General features: G+C 40.5%; 1 protein-coding gene across 13 annotated transcripts in view; it reads left to right on the top strand.

Annotated features, from left to right (window-relative positions):
- Positions 1-21,777, top strand: part of EHBP1 (EH domain binding protein 1) — a 223,938-nt gene that overhangs the window by 36,546 nt on the left and 165,615 nt on the right. For all 13 annotated transcript variants that reach the window (XM_065834135.2, XM_065834144.2, XM_071805752.1 and 10 more), the window contains exons 4-5: positions 8,239-8,334; positions 17,556-17,609. In XM_065834135.2, the coding sequence (XP_065690207.1) occupies positions 8,239-8,334; positions 17,556-17,609 (150 nt within the window). The remainder of the gene's footprint in view (positions 1-8,238; positions 8,335-17,555; positions 17,610-21,777) is intronic.

The raw sequence follows: 21,777 nt of genomic DNA, 5'->3' as shown, positions 1-21,777 counted from the left end.
TGACAGAATTATGGAGCAATCCTAGGATCAAAAAGAACTTTCAGCTTTTGTGGTGGGAAGTCACCAATCTGCTGGTGCAAATGCTGTCTTTCTTCAGAATCAGGTAGGTGGGGCTTGCTACAACTTTTCAAACTTAATTTACATGGTTAAGAGCATTTGTAGCTTAGAAGAGGTGGAGCTTGTAGCAGCAAACTTGCTTTTAATTCTTCCTCTCCAGTTACCTGTCACACTGGCATGTTGCCCCAGGTTTTCAGGGCCTGGGCTTCCAGGCTTGCCTTTTTTGAGCAGGGGAGGAATCTCGTTGTTCTAGTGTAGAACAATGGGAAAATGTGTTGTAAATATGTTTACAATCATTTCACTGAGATGCTCTCACACTTCCAGACTTCGAATTAAGAAATTTCAGTTTGGAAAGAGATGCTACCATGATGTCAAGGAGCTACTTTGTGTAATTCCTGTGAACACGTGCAGGCTTATGGTTGAATTTTATACCTCTGAAGAATCAAATTTGCACTTGCTTCTGAGAGCCTGATGAAATTATTCTTCAAAGGTCCTTTTTGTATCGACGCTGAAAGAAGATGCCTTGTCTGTGACTGCGGCACTTCTGCTGCAGGTTTATCAGAAACTGTTTGAACAGAGAGGAGGAGGAGCAATGTTGCTAACAGGGGGAGGACTTGAACAGTAAGAGCAGAGCCAATAGAAGCAGAGGGAAATGGAGTAAAAAGGACCTATATGTAGAGAGCAGAAAGGATCCCTTGTTCTCCACGACAGTAGCCCGCCCAGCCTTTTTGTCAAGGATGTGCCGTCAATAAAGCAGCAGTTGGGTCACCAGTGTTGCTGTCCTTGGCAATCTGTTGCCTTTTCTGGCTGCTTTGTTGCCTAGTGCCACCAGCTTCTTCACTGGAGTCAGGAAGGCTCTGACTTGCTACTGCCTGCCTGGGACTAGCACAGATCCATAATGGCATTCCTGGGGCTTCTCGGCTTATTAGTAAAGAAATCATGTTGGGTTGCAAATGCAAGCGGTCAGAATTAGGATGAGTCATTCTAATGGTCGATGCGTACCCTTTTAGGCATATGATACAGTCTTTAACTTCGAATTGTTTTCCTACAGCATTGCTGCCTTTTGAAGCAGACAGTGGTTAGGGAGAGCATGAGGACTGAGTGGTGAGTGAAACTGCTTAATCAATAATGAAATTGGAGGTTGTTTGTTGAAGATGCTATAGGGCATGCACAGAAAAGACTGCCTGTTATGTGGTTAAATGCTGCATTAGTGAATTCAGTTTTGTCCCACCCTCATCTGCAAAGTTCCTAACTGAGGCTAGACAGAGTATCAAAGCAAGATTTGATGTATCTTTCCATGTAGTGGGTGTCTGGGCTATGGGGACTGACTTGCAGCAGTGTTGAGCAGCTATCGTTGCACTTGACATGAAAAAAAAATTGTTTTGGAAAACAAAAGGTTGTTTCATGCTGAATCCCTATAAAGTACGGCCCTAGCTGATTTGAGTAGACCATGCAAAATGAGTGGAGGCTAGCTATTCTTTCACTGCTTGTAAATTTGGGACCATAATGCCCTTTTTTTTTTCCAGGGATCCCATAAAGTTGAATTTTTGTGACATTCTGAGGTGCAGTGATGGATGTCCCAGAAAACTGTGACAAAGATCTTCCTTCAGATCCATGTGTGGGGTTTTTTTGTTTGGTTGTGTTCTTTTGTTTTTCTTTAAATAAGAAACCCAAAAGATAAGGCCAGAAACTGCTTGATGAGAAGGCAGAGAGGCTCTATCTGAGCATCATCTATTGTGTGCAGTGAATAAGGCAAGGTTTGGTGAGAGAAATAGCATCAATCGTGTATTTAAGGAATATGTTACGAATGTGTATGTGTGAAATTAAGTTCGAACAGTTAGCCCAATGCTACAGAATCTGTTGCGTCATGAAGATGAGGTTTTGCTTGTTTTCCAAGCTTAGCAGTCTTCCTGTAGCTCAGGTGTGTCAAACTCATTTTCTCTGGGGGCTCCATCAGCCTCACGGTTGCCTTCAAATGGCCAAATGTGGTTTTAGGACTGTATAAATGTAATTTTAGGACTGTATAAATAGTGTTGCCTGGTGAAAGTGAGTTTGATACCCTTGCTGTAACTTTTTAGCAGTAGGACATGGATGCATAATTACAGTTGTAGCACAAGTGCAGGCTGATGAATTGAAGACATTCTTGGGAAAACCTGTGGGAATCTGCTGGTTTCCTCATCTACTCTCAATGAACGCTGGCAGCAGTGGGTTGAACAAAGGCTGCCTGGCACGTGCTGGTGTTTTTGGGCTGCATCCCAGGGTGGGAGCGCCACGGGAGCGTTGTTCTGGTGCCCAGCCCCTTCAACTGGAAGGCCAAGCACGGTGACTTCACGATGATCATGGGGATGCAAGCTGTAGTCTGAAGTACAGTCTTTAATTTGTCCCTTCTATTTGTGATACTGAGCTATGGTACTGAAGCAGCAGCCATGCACAAACTGCCAGTTGAGGTTTGCTTTGGTGTGGAGAAATCAGCAGCTTTTCCCAGTCCATTCCTTTTTCAGCAGGTCTGTTGGCAGCTGGATCATACTGACCGCTGGCTGTCTCCAGATGGTGTATGGCTTTGGTGGGACTCATCACACAGAGCAAATCGGAGCAATGCTGCTGGCATGGAAGCACCAGATGAAGGACCTACCTGCTTTGTCAGCTCCTCCTCTTTGAGTTACTATTTTTTTTTTCTTTCTCTTCTTCTTGTCTTAAGTGTTCTGCCTGGATAATGCTGAAGAAGAGAGACTATCTTCACAAGATGAGCTGCTCCAAGCACTACTGGAGCCAGTAAAGCTCGTGCTTGGTTCTTGTCCTCTGAACAGCTTCTAACAGAGATAAGTAGCAGAGCTGGTCTGATCATAGTTAGTTGGCAAAAATTTTATCAGGGAAAGAAAAGCAACAACTTGGTGGCTCACAATAAATCCACTCTTGGGGCTGTGGGTGAGGAATAATAGTAGGTCTGGTTCTGACTTGTGCTTTTATAAAACAATATTGAGGGCTTGGCTATAGGAACGTATTTTTGATTCACAAGTATTAATGGTTTCATAAATTGCAGCAGGCTTAAAATATTATGGTCAGCTCTAGGATCTTACTGGAAAGTAACTTGTGGTTATCCTGTACAACAGAGGCAAGATCAGACAAGGCAGTAGTGAAGAAGGGAGAAAGCAGATGGGTTTCATAAAGCATCTAGAAGGCCTGGCTCTTCAAATAACACAATATTTTGCTTTTGAAGGATCACGAAAGTTTTGGGTTTATTTTGTAGAGACAAGGAAAAATGTAAGCAGCAGTGCACAGAATTGGCCATGACAGGAATGGGTTATGTGCCAGGTCATGAAATCCCCTACATACAGTGGCTGAGGAAGTGCTGTCTATAATGTACTCCAGTTACAGTAGCTGATTTGCCTGCATCTGCCTTATCTTCTTTGTGATGAACTGGTGGTGGCAAACTTCATGTTTGAAACCAAAGTTCCCAATTTGAGGCTGTCTTCAACTTAATCTTTCAAAATTCAGATTTAAAAGATTGTTCCGTTTATATTCTATAATCTAGACAGTTGAGCAGTGACTGTGAGCGAAGGTTTATATTCAGTCTCTCTCATGCTTTGTTGTTTGTTTCTGCTCCCCCACGCAAGAATTAGCTAAAATATTCTGGTGTATGTTTGGTAGGGCTTTTTGTTTTTGCTGCTGCTTCCTCCTCCTCCCTGTAAGAGGATGACACCGGATTTGTAAATGTTTATACACTTTCTGTATTACAGAGTATTGATTGTAAATGTGTTTTTTTTAGATCAGAAGAGAGTGCTTCAAAAATACGTGTTCATAAAGTAATGGGGTTTGTTCCAAGTCGCTCAGAAATGTATTTACATTTTGGAATCTGTGCAATGTAACATCATCTCCAGCACCTCCGTTAATTACTATTGTCCAAGTTCACGTGCAGAGTGAGAGGTGGTTTCATATGGTCAAGTTCAGCCCCTGGTGGGTAATGTTAAGTAAAGGTGATGCACAAAAGGCAGCCTTTGAGTGAGCTAGTCTCATCTTCTTTTGTTCAGTCAATATATTGCCATACGTTGAACAAGAGCTCTTTACAGTCTTCTGTAACGTTCTTCCTTATGGGTACAAGAGTTTCAGCAATGCTGGGAAATGTTACTTTTATGAATAAGCCCACCCTGTGCTCTCCAGCAGAAGCTACTGAAGAACAAGGCTTGAGTTTGTCTAACCTGTGCATGTGATGAGAGAGGTGTGGGAGACTGCTGTTTCACACAGCCCAGAAGTGAACATTTAACAAGATTGGAGAATCTGCACCTTGCTGATAATAGTATTACTAAATGTGGAGAACTTGCACAAACATCAGTGTGCTTTCTTTGTGGTTGAAATAATTGACTGTTGAAGGCTGCTTGACAACAGATTGGGTATTTCTGGGAGCGTTTCACGACTTTTGAGTAGTTTGTAAGCCCTTTGGTGTGTTCTATATGCATTATTGTTGGGAAACTGAACACTTTAATTATCTGGCATTGTACGTTCACTGATTTACATCTATTTTTAAAGGTTCTTCCTTTCACATTGGAAGCAGATGCCAAAACTGCGGGGGTATCAAGTCTCTCTTTCCAGTTTGAGCACAGCAGAACGTTTGTGATGTTCACAATGTTGGGTATGGTGGATTGCAAAGTCGGCTGTCTGGATTGTAACTGCTGTCTGTTTTAGAGAGAAAATTGGGGATTTCAAAACTGGGTAGCTTGAAGTGCCTGTGTGCATCTGTGGGCTCACCTCCATGTCCTTTCTCAAGCAGCTTTCTTCTGTGACTGCCATCAGTTTTGTACCAGAGCAATGCCGTAGGCTGGACAATGTCATTCACAGCCCTACTTACAGATAGGGTATTTCAGCAACCCTTCCTGTAGCTCCTGTTTCCTGATTTAAGAGCTTTCACGCTACATTGTCTCCTCTCATTTTCTACTGGCAGAAAAAGGGAGGAGTTGCCTTTTTCTTTGAAATGCTACAGAATGTTTCTGCTTGTCTTTCAAGGCTGTGTCTCTTGTACCTCAGATTTAGGAAATGAAGCCAGGGAGGGCTGTGGGTGAGGCACCTGCTGCCGGTGATCACTTCTGCTTGGCTTCTTCTCTCACCTTGGCTTCAGGGACAAGAGGAGATGGCTAGTGAAGACCAGCAGGGAAAGAAATGTGTCTAGAAAGCACAACTCAGTGGGAAATTGAGATAGAAGTGAGGGTCATGGTGGAAACAAGCTGCACTGATACAGTGCCTTGCTTGGGCTGAGCCCTGACAGCAATCGCCTGTCTGGAAGTGTTGGCAATTCTGCTGCACAGAGGTGGCCTGATCCAGCTCGCAGATCGAAGTCCAGGCTTATAATTTGTGAGTTGAAAAGGTTTTTTGATATAGGCCAGATATAACTTCAAGAAACTGCAACAGAGGTCCCTACCATGAGAAATATTGTCTTAGAATAACACTCACCATGTTAATTTTTAATTATAGTAGTTGTTAGCCTTTACTCTGTGTTTCCCCCCTTTGCTTTCTCCTTTCCCTTTCTCCTTCCAAAGAACCCAGACATAGTTTTGATGCTATCTTTTTCTGTCATGCTGTTTGTGTGGTACGGTGTTTATTTTTCAAAGCCAAAGGAAGATTTAATAACATTCAGCTGATCACAGAACAGCTTTGCTTTAAAAGCTCATTAGCTAGGGCTTGTCTCCTGGTTGTTGCTTGCAGTAACATGCCTGTCACAGTGACAGAAAATCACATCTATCTCTGTGTGTGTTTATTGTGTCTTTCTAACTCTCCTGGTGGGAGGCAGTGCTGATAAAGGACTTGAAGTAAAACTTTGCACCAGTGAATGCTCGTTTTCTAGCTTGTTTTATAATTGAACCAAGTGATCCTCAGCTGAGCAGGCTGTCAGTGCCTGGACCTTGGACATCAAAAGTTTGACATAATTGTCAGTATTGGCCAAAACTGGCAGGGAAGCGCAGGTTCCAGACACACCGTGAGCTCCTATTAGTTTTGTGAAAATTGGTATCCGGAAAGAGGATTGAGTGCCCCTGCGGAGGAGAAGTTGATTTATCTGACAAGGTGCTACACGAGGACAGGAAAGCTCAAGGTGAGCCTGTGCCTGGCTCTGGATCACTGCCTGGTGCTCACTGAATATCCCCATCAAACCAGCTGAGATTGATGGGGGGAATGTGGGTCCTGTGGGAGAGACACGAAGCTGGAGCTTGGATGGCTGTGGTGGGGATGACAACTACTGTGGTGTGTTTTACTGTTCACAAAACACCTTTTTCTTATAAAATACACTTGTGGGGTAAAGCTATAAACAGCATTGTTTACTCAATTATTCAGAAATTCATCCAGGCCTGCTTTAGAATAATGAGCTTAGGCTGAAATTTGTGGAGTTAAAAATAGTAGAAATTGGATTCTTTCAAGCTGCTCTTTTTAAAAATTCCTTTCTTCAGATGCCGCAAGTCATGTTATTTAAGTTTACTCTGCAAGCACAAGACATAGAAACTTACTGAAATTTCTAATCTACTGAAGTATCTTTGGGAGCTTGGGTTTTAAGCAGAACACCAAAGATGGAAAAGCTTGTGATAAAACCACAGGACAGCTGGCAATGTTCAGCAAGAAAATAAAAATAAGGGGATGGAAATGAGCATGCTGTGCACATGTAGCTGCAGAGGCAGGTAGGGCTTTCATCTCTGGAGGCTGGATTCTGCCTGGACACATGGCTGTGTGATCTGCTTTGGTGAACCTACTTTAGCAGGTGGGTTGGACTAGATGATCTGCAGAGGTCCCTTCTAACCCCAACCATTCTGTGATTCCCCATTCCTCAGCTTCACATCCCTTCCCAACTCCTCTATCTCCCCCTTTGTCCTTCCCTTCCTTGCCCCTGCTGCCTTAGCAGTTATTGTCAGCTGTAGCTAATCTGCAGACCTCTGCTTTGTGAGGATTGAGGGATTAGGGCAAGAGTGAGTCCAGCGGAGGTACCCGTGATGCTGCGGGCTCTGAAAGCCCAGCTGAATGCGAGAGGGTTCGGGAAGCAGCGGGTATGTGTGACGGGACTGCGGGATCTGAGCCTGACACCTGGAGCACACATGGCTCACAGTACACAGCACAGAGAGTTATTGCCTTTGTGTGATTGAATGGAACTGTTTCACCATCTTTGTCTTTCTCACTTCAGTATAGCAAAGTCATGTTTAAAGTTGCCCAGGTTACCTTAGGGTACCTGAGAACTTGAGGCACAAGTCCTACTAACCTTATTATAGTAAAAATTTGTTCTAATAGGCAGTCCTAATCTGAAGTTGTGAGTCCTGGAAGGAGTATAAAACTGCAGTGAGTGATGCTGTAGAATTAAAAAAAAAAAAAAAAAAAGCCCAGCTAATTTGCTTTAGATAACAGTAAGTAGATGGTACATTCTTTCCTGATGAAATTTCCACATATTTATAATAACACCCTTGCTCCTCAGCAGTCACTAGTGCATCAGCATCCCTCCCCCACAACATCATAAAACGGATTGAGCTTGGAAAAAGCATACTTATTCCAAAACAAAACCACTCATGCAAGTCATTTTTCAGGACTAGCTGTTAAAATGTAAATACAGACTGTACATCAGTCCAAATTGGTTCTCAGTCGATTTTACAATTGTGTTTTTCATTATCTTTTCTAGGTGTAGGTATCACAGCATATTAATTTTTAACAATTTAAATGTTTTAGTAGCATTTAAGATGTATTATAAATTGCTGTATTTGGCTTTGTGGTTTGATTTTTTGCCTTTTTTCTTCTCTATTTAGGTCTGAATGTGGTTAAGCCTGCACTATGTGCTGTACTCATGTGTTCTTTAAATAAATGTATTCCTTCATCTAGATAAAAATAAAATAAAGCTCATCTTGCTACAGAAGCTCTGGCCTTAAGGCCTTAATTTTTTGCAGGTCTCTGAGTGTCCTGACCTGTGCTGTGTACATTAGAAAACAGGCCTTGGGACCTTGTGAGGAACAGATTTCATTCAGTAGGAAAAAAAAAATCAAGCCTGCTAATAGTCTGAGTTTCCTTACTGTCATTCTTAATAATGTCTTTTATAGTGTTCAGTAGAGTCATAGGTTTAAGAACGCAGCCTTTTTGGAGTCAGTAACATGTTATTTCTACCTACATGGAAGTTGAATCAGCACTTTTGTAATGGCTTTAAGACAACTGTTTCTTTTCTTCCTTTAGGCTCATAGTTGGCAGCCTGGAATCAAGAACCCATACCGTGGGGTGGTGGTATGGCCTGTTCCTGAAAATGTTGAGATTACTGTGACACTCTTTAAGGTATGGGTTTGTTTGTTTGTTTTTTAAAGCATAATCTTTCCTATTTCTTAAACAGCATATGAAAGGTGTTTGGAAATGTCAGATTGTAATCACGAAGGCCTAACCTTGCTGGGTTTAAGCCACTAACTGTCCAACCTTATGTCCCCAGCTTAAATCCTGGATGGTCTGTGCCCTGCCAGAGCACGTACTTCTGTAGTTTAGTTAACACACTGAAAAATCCCATTGAACTGATTATGGCGAGTTGTTGGCATAGAATTTAGTACATGTGTAACTACGCACGTAGTACATGTGTAAGTGCTTGGCATGTGTTACAGTCTGGTTGGGTTTCTTTAAATACTGTAAGCCAGAAGTTGTCAAAACACAGTCATTTCTAGACTTCCTTGTTCAGTTGCAGTGCAGTGACCCCATTTCTTGTGCTATTGACTAGCAAACAGAATCCAGCTCTTAGTTTCACAGTATTTAATATGCCACACCGAACATCACAGTATTTATGTGACTGCAGTCGTAGGAGTGGTTGTGGAGCATTTGAGTAGCACAGGAAATTATAAGATTTATGGAGGAGAGATTTTTTGGGGGACTGAGTTTGCTCTGAAAAAATAAGCTTATTTGTGTGGCTACGAAGCAGAAAGAGACAGTGGTGGTTATGCTAGAACTTACTTCCCAAATATCACAGGGCAAAGCCCTTTCTGCATAAACAGAAACAATGCAGCTTTGCATGTGTGTCAGTGTAGGAGGCTGCCCGGGAGGCTGAAAATCTCTGGGATTTTCATTCCATTGGTTATTTCTTGTTCTTCACTCTTGTGTCTTCAGCTATACTTCGGTTGTTGTTTATAATTGCTTAGGGCAACAGTAACATGCTTTTTTCTCATTAGTAATATTTACATTTGTGTTGGGGACTTCCATGAATAACTCCTTAGAAGTGACTTCTTATTAGCCTTAGAATGTGAATTTACTACTTGATTCTTGATTTATTAAGTATAAAGAGGAGGTGGGTTTTTTTGTTTGTTTGTGTTGTTGTTGTCATCCTTGGGATCACCAATGAGCAGAAATTTCCCAAGTCACCAGTGATGCTAACTATCATAAATTTTTCTCTCTCCTTAGCAGATCATGGGGTCTTCTACTGAGGTTCAGAAGTTCACTAGCAAAATTGTTTGCCTTTACATGCTTCAAGGCCCTCTACTTGAATTAAGAAGTTTAATGCAATTATGTGACTACACTGTGTCTGTATAATCTGCATATGGTTATGTAGCGCAGTAAATGCTACTTAATATTTTAGACATTTAAAATGAAGCAGAAATATACACAATTCTTGATTGCGTATGTGGTGACATGTTACATGAAGAATGGGAAATTAAGGTTTTTTTGGGTGCAGCTCTGTGATGCTATGGCTTTGGAGTAAAAGCATCTCCCACCCTTCTCCTGCCATCCCATGCTACCTTTTTAATCCTACCTGCACAATGTCAGGGCCACATTTTGTAGTACAGTACAAGAAACTTGTAGTTGTGCCACTGAAAGTGAGTGCAAGGGTTCAGACTAGATAGTGAGCGGACAGAAGGGCCACTGGAGCTGGTGTTAGGTACTAATACAGCCTTAATTTTACCCAGCACTGTGACTCCGCTCTTCTCTCCAAAAATGAGCCTGCCCAATGTGAGGGTTGGTCTGGGAGGAGAGGTACAAGTATAACCCCAGAGGCTGTACCTTCTGGGACCTGTACACACTGATCCCTGGGGGAACAAGCACTGGCTTTTATAATCAAAATATCGAGATGACACAAAGAAGCGGCATATTGTCAGGCAACGCTTATGTAAATCTGCTCTAACTGATCCTCTGGCTCCTCCAACAAGTGTCTGTAAGTGGCCAAACCCACCTTTTTCTCTGCAAGGCTGCACAGGTGTGGTAGAGCAGTGCTTTTTGAGCAAGCTGGGTAATGCACAGGGAGCACCGTGTCTGTGTGAGCCCAGCAGCCTGACTGCATGGATTGGAGGGACAGGCAGAATGTGGGGTTAGCGCAGTTGAGGCTGTGCCCTGTCCTCTCACAGCTCTGTTGGCTCAGCGCTACAGCAACATGTCAGTTGTACTGTGGGATCTGTCCTGACACCTGGAGAGCTGGCATTTCTCTAGCTGGTATGTTCTGGGAAAAAGCAGTCGAAAAGAACTGGCGATGTTCTGTTTTGCATAGCTGATGCATCGGCCGGTTAGTGCTAGAGTAGTGGGGAGGGAAGCCTGCAATAGCACACTGTGGCAGCCTTTTTGGGGGGCTGACTTACAGGTCAGGTGTTTGTGTCCTCCCTTCCTCTGGAAGGAAGGAGGCAAAAAGCTGAAAGCAGTAAAGGTCAGACAAAGAGACCGCTCATCTTGCAGGTCCGTAAAAGCTGCTTTAGGATCCACTTCCCTGTGAAAGAGTGGCTGCTGAATGTTTGGCACTTTGCAGTAAGTACACTCAGCACAGCTGTGCTGTTTAACAAACAGTAGTTTTCCTCTTTCATTACAACTCAAGAACCAAAAGGAAGCTGCTGGCTCCATGTCCGTGCTGGCATAGCCCACCGATGGGAGAAGGTTGCCCTGACAGAGCTTTGTAGCAATCACAGATAACAAATTAGAGCAGTAGTGCTGTTTGAAATAGAAGTCCAGGAAGGGGAAAGAGCGGACTCCAGAACAGACAGCAACGTGTTTTAGGAAATGATTCACACAGCAGTGGCTGTGCATTCGTAAGTGGCTGTTGAAATGTGTTGCTGGTAGGATAAGGAGGTAAGTCAAGGTTTCAAGTGCTGGTGAGAATGTTAAGAATATCCTCTCCAGTAGTCACCAGTGGACACTTGAGAGCTGGCTAGCAAAGTGCCTGTGATCAGTCAACAGATGAGACATTTTGCAGTATCTGCACATCCCTATTTTGGGTGTTAGCTTGTTTCCAACAATATATTTGTAACTCTTAGGCAAGCAGAGCTAAGTATTGAAGAGACTGTAACCTTCATTTAGAAAACTTTCACTGCAAATACATAAACTTTTTGCTTAATTTCACTTAATTCTGGGCTGCAGGTAAAATTTCGTAATACTCTGCGGTAACGTGGGGAAAAGCATCAAATGGATGTATTGATCCGGCTTCCTTTGACTAGTTCCTGCCCATCCAGATGCTGAAGTGCTAATTACATCAGAAGTTCCATCTAGTGTGAAAGTTTAACTTCTTCCTTTGCCATGCTCTACATTGATGTTTGGTTATGCCTTGAGTTTTTCAACCAAAAAGGGGAGAAAGAAACATCGTGAAACAATAAACCTATTGTGCATTTTAAGTCTATGATTTGTAGTGCTTTCATGGGAAGACCCACAAATGCCAGAAAAGCTAGCTGAATTCCCATTTTTCGTTGTTTCCATGGTTGCACTCCTGAAGTTCATTTTTAGAGTCCCTGCAAAAGCAAGGTTTAACCATCGTATATGAAAGCCTGGATACTTTTACATGTTTTTATGTATAAACGTATACGTTTATCAACTGAGAGAGATTTTAAATGAGAAATTTTCACTGCCTAGCAAGTCCAGTGCTTTTAGCCAGTGTTCACGAACATCGGTTGTACTATGAGGATTTCAATTGCAATGTTGTTATTTTCTAGCTTAAAAGCAAAAGTGACCTTCCCAAGCAAAAATGTTTGTTCTCCTGGAGTAAGCATGGACTTTGTTTCATTGGATCATGAAAAGCACCTGTTTTGTCAGGAATACTCATGGTTTATCACACTAATGTACTACTGCAACAACAGGGAAAATCACCAGCTCTTCATTCCAAAGTTTGAAAAAGGGATTTTTAAAGGCATAGGTTTCTAAGCATACAAAAAAGTACTTGGGAGTAAAATAAGAATGAAATATATTATAAAAGGACAGTTGTATTGTTGAAAGTATTCCCATCCCCACATAGCTCTTTGAATAAATTCCATATCTTCTTTCTTGAAAGCCTGGGTCAACCATATGTTTTGATTATAGTGCAGTAACCAGCCATGCACCAGCAGGAACACTGCAGCAGAGTCAATACGTTGTCTCAGCGAAGGAAAAAAACCCCACCAAACCAAAACCCGTCAGTAACACCATTTCTCAGAAGCAAAAAACAAATCCAGGTTCAGAACATACTTGTTTTGCTTTAGGAGAGACCAGTGGCTTGACTGGATGATGTGGAGGATATTCCACTGGAGGAAAATAATAGCCCTGTAGACAAGACAATGTCAGATACAAAAAAAAAATCATATGCTCAAGCAAGTGAGCATATTTGCACACTAAAATAATTTAATATTCAGGCTTAGTGTGGGGATTGATTGTAAAAGCTATATATATTTTTTAAAAAAGTAGTAAATCTTGTTGTGTTTCTAGCCCGGAGGCTTTACAGAGAGGTATGAGCTGTTGTGAGCTTGGTGGTGTGCTGGGCAGGGACGATTCTGCCAGTCTGCTCAGAGCTCTCTGCTTTCTGGAACCTCGACAAAAGCTGACCACTGTTGTATGTGACTTTCTAGGCTAATCAGACCTCTGTAAGCAGCATTGAAAGTGACAAGAATTGGGTCAAATTTTAAGTCTTCTGCGGCTTTAAACAGCCAAGTACAAAAGCTGAGGACAGATGCTGGAGTACCCAGAGCATCTGCTATAGGTCACTGGCAGAGGAAGATCACAAACCCTGTCAGCATTTGATCTGATTCAATATGACAATTCTTAAGTAGTTATTCCCCAAGAAGAAAGACTGAAGATTAAGGCTGGTATGAAGTGATCTAATTGAAAGGCAAGCTTCAAAAGCCAGGAAAGCTTAGAGAGGAGGCAGGGGGAAGGAAGGGACTGACACTCTGAAGATCTTTTCTACTCTCTCTGGCTGCTGATTAGAAGGAGAAGACCCTTGTTTGCTGATACGGCTTTCATTCCTATTACAAGACATACAGAAATAACTCTGAAGATAACCTAAACTACTGGAGAAGGGTTACTGTTATTCAGTCTTCTGAAACCACCCTACACACTGCAGAACGGATCTAGTCCTTGAAAGAACTCCTTGCGGCTGATGATGGACTGATCAACAGAGAACAGAAAAATATGACAGATACAGTCCTTGTTGCCCTTCCCTTGTTTGGGCCCAGGAGAGTTGTCTGTTTTCAGGCAGCTGATGTGCGGATGGGCAGAATGGGGTTGCAGAAGAAGGTTTGTAGGACTGAGGTTGTTGAGAGGTAACGTATCTCTAGGAAGGTAGTTAACAGTTAGTGGGAATGTGTGAGATGGGCTAGGTTTTCACTGGAGAATGGAAGTGCTCTACTGATGTTGAGAGGAGAGCTGAAATAATTATCTGAGAACTGTAAGATGATGTCCTGTCCTTTTCACTGTTCCTACTATTGGCTTCTTATCTGAGTGTTACTTTTGAAAAGTAAAGTTATCTTACCAGAAAAACCAAGGGAGAAAAAAAACCAAGAGGATAGGGGAGAAAAAAAGAAGGCTCTAAAAATTCATTGAAGATACTGAAAAGGAATGTTGTACTGAGAGGCAGATGCACATGGAAAGAGAAACAAGAAAATGGGGCCCACCTCTTGATATTAAGAACGGGGATACTTTTTTACACAAGAAAATGAAGAGGCAAAACAAGCCATTCAATCCATTTGCCCAAATACTCACAGTTTTCAATTCAAGGTAAAACCGTAATGAGCATTCAATAGAGTGTAGTTCTGCATCAGTGGTATGTTGGTAAAGAAAATTAGCATTATTAAAAATGTTAAAAAAGGCTCTTGCCAACTCTCTTTGTGTTACAGCAAGGTATGAGGCAGTTTCAGGCTGAGAAAAATACTAGAGAGAGTTTGTTCCTTGAGCTTTTTAGGTAATTTTCTTTATCATTTGCTTTCAGGAAGGAGCACGGGAATGAGGTCTGTTTATAACTCCTGTTATTAGGTTTTTCCAGCTGTGCATTTTCAGTGATTACTTGTATCTGCTTCCAGGTGAGGTGCAGTTCTGTGTGCTGTGTTATCAGGAGTAGCTTTCATACAGTCAAAATTTCAAAGGCTGTTATAACCATTACTCCTAGAGTTATTCTTCTTTGCAATGACTTTTTTTTCTTTTTCCTAAAGAGCAATCAGCTGTATAGTTGTCAAATAATAGTTTGCTACATTCATTGCATGAGTTTTATGTGGGAAATGAATGGAGAATATAGGTTAGCTAGTGAGAGATGTATGTGTTGCTATGTGGTTTTTTTGGTGGCTTTTTGGTGGTTTTGTTTGTTTTTTTAATTGGTATTTGCCCTCTTCAAATCCAAATTAACCTGGAAGAGTAGCCGGATTTATAGAAACAACACTTTTTATCAAGACCACACATGGAAATGTTAACGCAAAGAGTGAAACAATGGTTGCAATAGAAACTGTGTTGTAACAATAACTATTCAAGTCTCGGTTAATACTGACCACATAATAAAGTTGTAAATTAGCTAGAAATAGGAATATGCATGCTGCTCCCTGGGCTTCTAATAAAATCATTTTAGTGAGAAGAGTGAAGCCACTTACCTTTCTGTTGCAATTAAATGCTGAGGCTTATGTGTATTCTATTCTGTTTCTAGTGGCGTTTTAAGACTAACAAGAAATGTGGCTTTAAAAAATTACATGTACATGGATTTGTTTTTAAATTGGAAATATCTTGCATGTCCGCAAAGTGTCCATATCTTAGCATATTTCATACTCTCCAAACTTTTGATAAGGCTGTTCATTAGAAAAGTCCTCGAAGCTTTTAATGCGTATTTTTTTTTCTGGGTAGTTGGTAGGGAGTATGGGGGATAATACACTTGCATTTATTTTTCAGAAGTGATCACAACTTGCTTCCAAGTGCATGTGAAAATGTTGACTATTAAGTCTTTTCATTATACAGTATTATTTTGCTCTATGAGGTTGTCAGAAATACTCAGAGTACCTAATTCTGTAGCCTACAGAGGTATGAACCAGCTTGATTACCGTTGATAGAAGAGCTTTGTTTATAGATTATTGCCTTGAATGGACAAACTAATGCTTATTTTGTTCCTTAAATAGGATAAAATAATCGGCCCAGACTTTGCCAGCAGTTTTACCTATAAGTTTGCCCTAATAGCTTTTTGGGGGAGTTATGAAAAAAATTGAGCAGGATGAAATATTTAAGAGTTTAGTCACTTATTATGGAGTAGCTGATTAAAACATAAAGTGATTAATGATCCCATTAAATCTCATTATGTCATTTTATGCTGTATCAAAGGAAGCAATTAAACAAGAAGGTAATTGCCCCAGGTTAACTCTTGAAAATAAGTATTTAATAGCTGGATTACAGAAAATGATATCTTTGGAATTTATATGGGGTACAGCAAACCAGCAGGTATTATGCACTTTATTTACATAATGCAGAATTCCACAAACCTGATGAATATGATGAATAGATAATGACATAATCTGATATTTACAAGTACATTAATGGGAACACAGGGATACCTCAGTGTAATTTTGTATGTGTCTATTTGCTCTTCTGTCCTTGTGGTTAATGGTATAGTATGCTTTTTACCCTCATTTGCAGTGTTTAAATTATTCTGATATTAAAAGAAGTCTAAAAAAGGGATTCATATATCAAATCATCAGTGTGGATGTAAGTTTCTCATAACATCTTATTTTTTTTTCATTGAAACTACCTTCCATTGTTGGAGTAATGCATTTAAAAATGCATATTGCATATGACACCTGGGGTTGTACTTGTTAAATATGTAGCTAAAGATGGTGCCAGGGGTACGATGTGTGTTAGTGCCCAGCAAGACTCATTCTGCAAGGACAACACTGTTTTACAGGATTTTAGAGGAAGGGCCGCACTGGAGGAGATGGGATGAGGTCCTCTTCAATACGTTATCATGGTTCATTCAAAGAGGAGGTTTATTTAAAAGCACACTTTCCAAGTTTTTGTGTTGGAAAAGGAAAAAAAAAAAACCTATTTTTCACTGGTTCTTTATGTTGTAAGTTTATTACTTACAAAATTCTTTATTTTGTGTATTTGATGAGAACTATTAAGAGCATCATGCGATGCAGTGCCTCTGCTCACTGTGTGTCTGACTTCAAGGCAAAACTAAGTGAAACAAGGATGTAGATAAGATGAGTTGAGAATGTTGAATGTGAGGCTTGTAGCATTCTGGAAAGAAAAGAAAGAATGGTAGTAATGGAGGTAAGCAAAGTAGAACCAAAATATCTCAATCCATTTTGTTAATTCGCAGCAGTGAGATGGAGTTGGTGCAGGGCTCAGTGTAGTATCATGGGCAGGATCCAAATAATGGCAAGAAAACTCTGAAAGTGCTGGGAGGTCTCGTATATGATGAAGGTAAGTGCTGTTTAGGGGAAAGTGACATTTATCTACAAGTGTCTATAGCATGAAAACGTCAGAGACAAAGGAATAATTGAGTGGTTTCTTATACCTTGAAATAATAGGATAAAACTGAGGTATAGTACAATGAGGCCTCATGTCCAAACAAAAAAAAGCCTGAATACACATGCTCTTAATGTGAGAAGCTGTTTCCAAGAGGAGTAGAAGTTATTTTGTTGTTCAGAACTAGGATTGGATGATAACTTAATGTGGTGACCTTTTTAAAGTTGTGGGGTTTTGTTTTTGTTTTTAAGTAGTATCCCTGATAGAGGCATGTAGGGGATGACTTAATTTCTCCACCGTTATCTTAATTTCATACAACAACACAGACCACACCACCAGATTGAAAGAAAGCTCATTAAATGGGAAACTTCCTTATTATTTCTTTTCCCATTGGTGAAAAAGTTTTCTGATCCTCATGTGTGATGCAATAGAAATGTTGCAAAGTAAGGACAGGTATTTAAGAAATGTGCAGTGAAATGAGGTGCTGTGCGGGAGCCATGATTTCAGATCTCTGCTGACGCTGATGGAGCCCAGGCATGAGGAGATGGGGCGATGCCTGCTGTAGGTGGGAGCAGGTGTAGATTTGTTGTAGATTCAGGAGGTGGAATGAAAGGAAATAGAATTACTGGCCTTTATTGGAATCAACCTCATGTTTGCATCTGTAGAAGTCTTTATATCCTCATTGGCAGTTTTACCCCAACTTGCTCATCCATTGAACCCTTCATCCTAGGTAAATTATTAATATTTCCTTCTGTCATCTTCAGTGGGTAAAAAATATTTCTATGAGTACATACAAATCTTGGCTGAGTTACAATTTCATGTACCCTGGATTATTTATTAGACTCAAGTTCTCTGATTTGTTTTTCTAGGATCCCCATGCTGAAGAGTTTGAAGACAAAGAATGGACGTTTGTCATAGAGAATGTAAGTTGGAATGTTATTTTTTTATATAAATGTGTCTTTGTAAGACTTAGTAATTTAAAAGAGAAAAGGCTGTCAAAATGTTGAAAAAGGACTGAGTAAAATCTGAGCTGCTGAACCACAGTAAAGCTTTGCTCCATAGTAATAAAGGCTTGTTCAAATACCTATTGTTAAGTTACAATTAAAATACAGGAGAGGAGAGTACTATACTATACTGCTTAAATTTTTTCACTGTAAGCATCAGTCTTCCTTGCATTATTTTGCTATGAGCAATAGGGTAAACAAGTTAGAGCTGGGTTATGACTCATTGTTTTATGGGTTATGACACATTATTTTTCTATGAGCGGGGGAGTAAACAAGTTGGAGCTGTGTTATGACATCTCTGCATCCCAAGCATCAGCCCGCCCTTCTCAGTTTTGAATGCTCCTTTCGAGCGAAGAGCACAGTTTTAGCACCTGTGCTTTTTAGGTGAGGTAAGTGAGGCAGGGTGGAGAGGTGAGACCAGCCATGGTCATCTAAGTGAAGAGCGAGTCACGATGTGCCCTCTGCTCCCTGAGATCCCATTCTTGCTCTTTTTGTGGGTGAGAACCCTCTTGGGCACCCAGGGAAAACCCAAAAGGTGGATCCTGCGAATCTCTGGCTCCTCTGAGTCAGGAGCTCCTAGAACTTCGAGGAGAGCCGAGTTCCTGGGGACTATACAAACAACACATAGGACCAAACAGCAGGGTTTAACACTGCCTGGAGCAAGTGCTTCATTAAATGCTTTTTCCTTCTCCCTTCTCTGCGTTGGGCTGCATTTCCCATTCTGGGGCTGTCTGGGCTCAAAAATGGGGCAGCTGCTTTAACTTCCTCAAGGAAACTCCTTTTTAAAATGTGTTTAAAGGGACTCTGTGTGTGTGTCTCATTATATGGTTTCATTCTGAACTGTTTTTCAGTAACATGATGTAATTTTTATTTGTGCTGCTTTTAAACAACAACAAAAAAAATTGCTTGTCTCCTGAGTTGCAGTAATGCCACTGAATTTGCATGTTACTCTTTTTTTGCCTAGGAAAGCTTGTTATTTCTTGTTGGTATTAGAGGTGATTTGGGTGTCCAAAGTTAAGGTTTATTCTGATGACCAGTGACTGAACATTTAAAAAGGGCTGAAAGCAAAGTGCTTAATTTATGCTTTTGTTTTTAAATGTCAAGTTTCTATTTTTGTTTGAGATTTATGAACACAAAACACAGTTTAGTTACTGTTTCCTGGAGTTTCCTTTTCTTTCTCACTTAGTTTATTTTAATCAGGGAAGTCTCTATCACCAATTGTCACGGTACAAGTTCCTCGGGATGAAATAATGTCAGTGTATTTCTCAGCCAACTCCTCTGGGTATAGTTGGGTTTCCTGTGACGTCGCAGAAGTTTTTTCTTTCAGAAGTTCATAGTGAGCGCATGTTGACTTCATGGCCTGCTTATAGCACATTGCTCTTTGTCACATGTCACTGTGTGATATATAGAGATGGTGGCGGTACCTCTGCTGCACGCTGTTCTCACTCTGCCTCAAATCTTCTCCACACTGTAGTAACACTTACAGGCGTAGGAGTTCGCTTCAGTTGCTGAGCCCCGAAGTGTAGACTCTGGAATAGATGGAGATGGTTCCAATGTGTATCAGTGATAATCTTTTGTTGTATAAAAACTTACCCTTTGCAACCCCAGTTATGCCATTAGCTTTGTCCCACAAGAACTGGGAAATAGTCATTGGTGCGTAGATGTTTATCCTTGGATTAGAGGATATATTAAAAATTTCCTCAGAATAATAAATTTAGTAAATAGCTTTACTGCAAAAATTGAGAGCTAATTCAGCTATAAAGCCAGTTGTTTTCAATCTCTTCCTTTTTTTTTTTTTTCAATCAAGCACTGCGGAAAGCTGTAGATAATGCCAAAATATCTGATCTGCAAATATGCTTGAAGAGCTGGAGAAACTCTTTTCCAAGAGTAACAGCTCCACTTAGTGGTGGATAGATATATGTTCATCTGTTGGAGCAAGTAACAGACACTGATTGACATTTTAGAGCACGAAACAGCTGCGTGTTAAAAATCTGGGAGCTGAGGAGACAGGAGGTTGACCTCCTCGCTCCCTAAACTGTTGACATTTAACATATTATTTTCCTGGATTTAAAGTAACATATTTGTCATTGAACTTGACAAGGGCAGGTCATGAGTGCAGGGACATTCACAGTCCTTTTTGTCCAGGTATGTTCTCTGCCCTCAGAGGCTGCAGGGTTTCCCTTCCTCCTTGGTTCGCCACATTCAGAACGCAGAATACCGAAGCCTGGAAAGTTTATGGGTGTTCTTCCATTATGAAGAAATCTACATTTTGCTCAAAAAACATTTTTGAGATTTGTTTATATTACTGTTAAATGTTAGTCTCCAAAATATTTTTTTAATGCTTCAGTATAGCTGAGTATGGATCAACTAACAGAGATATTCAGCTGAAGTTTGACACCTTTGTTGGTAAACATTACCGAATTCAAAACAAGATTACTCTGGACTTTCAGGGGAATTAAGTAGCATTTGGGTGACGTGATTTGTGCAAGATGACCATGCTGTAAATGAAAATGAAGCAAGATTCTTTGTGTGTATATTGCGTGCCAGGTTTTTTGTTTGTTTGTGGCTTTTGGTTTTGGTTTTTGTTTTTTAATCCTTCAAATACAGGTACTTTGTGATCCATCACCTTGGTTGTTGTAGGATTTTTTTTTTTTCTGACTGTATTTTTAATGTCTTTATTTGTATTCTAGTAAGTGAACCTTTGTCATCTACTGTATGTATAATCCATAAATAATGTGATCATATCACAGTTTCTTAATATTTAAATGTTGATACTAATATTCCCTAAGCTGCTTCCATGTCTTTATCTCCTTCACAGACATGGTTTTTGTATATTTGCTACAAGCTTGCTTGTCTCTAATTTTATCTTTAACCAGACTCTGTGTATTTAGTTATCTGTTTTTTTCTTCATGAGGCATTTCTTGAAGTTGTCTTGGTTTTTGTGTTCTTCTGAGTAATAATAATATCAGATGTCCAGATTTGCTGTAGCAAGTTGAAGAGCAAGAAATTAATAGCTAAGAGTAAGACTTACTAATCTCTGGAGAGGTAACAGGCTTTCAAAATCTTATGGATTGGCATTAATTGTTTTACCTCTTCAGATTAGAGAACAAGGACTAGTTGCTTTCCATTTAAAAATATAAGCTGCTTCCTCTAGTAAATGATTTTTCTCTTTCATTGCTACTACGGGTAATTTGTACATGTGCTGTTTCCACACTTGGTTCCTTTCAATGTCTGAGATCCAACTTCCAGTGTTAATATTTTCAGTGTTAACTTCTGATTGCTCTTATTAATTGCTTTCTCAGGGTTTCTGGTGTACAACAAAGAGCTTCTGCATGGCAAGAGACTCTATAGGTACCAGGCAAAACTCGCAAACTATATTAATACCTCCATCAAACTTTCTGTCGGGTTTCCATGCTCTCCCATTTAAGCAAAATAGCAGTGCATGTTTCTAAATATACCTTTGTCTTTTAGCGGTGAAATAGTTTAAGTGGCCTGTGCTGGGACAGTTGAGTGTCCCCTCAGGGGTGCCAGGAGTGGGGCAGCAGATGAGTTTTGGTCAACTTGAAATGAAGACCATTTCTCTAAGGAGAGTTCAGCTGACCTGAAGTTTGGGCTCTGTTTCTTCATCTCTGCAGATTGTCTGGCTAAGGGAAGAAGAAATGGACAGGAGGGAAGAGTGGAGGTTTAAGTTGAAGCTTTTACTGACTTTAGGTACAAGGACTTTATCTAAGATAAAGGTAGCTGAAGCAATGGAAAAATGTCATTTTGCTTCCTAGCATGCTCAAAGCATGGAAAAGCACGTAAGAACATTCTTTGAGAATGGACCATCGCATTTGCCTGTTCGACAGCTTTGTAGACAGCTACCTTCTACATTCTTAAATGAAACAAAAAAATTCATAGTATGTTTTCAGAGGGTAAAAGATTTGGTCTATGAAAGAACTTTTCCTGCTTTTTGTAGATTTTTTTTTTTGAGCCCATATTTGTGTCTCTAATAGCTAATGAATGATGTAGCTATATATTCCAAGGTTCATAGTAGGCTTCTCCATCTTCCCTTTTGTGCCTTGTGTTTCCCCTGTGTACACAGGTT

This window comes from Patagioenas fasciata, chromosome 3, assembly GCF_037038585.1.
Source record: "Patagioenas fasciata isolate bPatFas1 chromosome 3, bPatFas1.hap1, whole genome shotgun sequence".
NCBI lineage: Eukaryota > Metazoa > Chordata > Aves > Columbiformes > Columbidae > Patagioenas > Patagioenas fasciata.
This window is presented reverse-complemented; position numbering and strand designations above follow the sequence as displayed.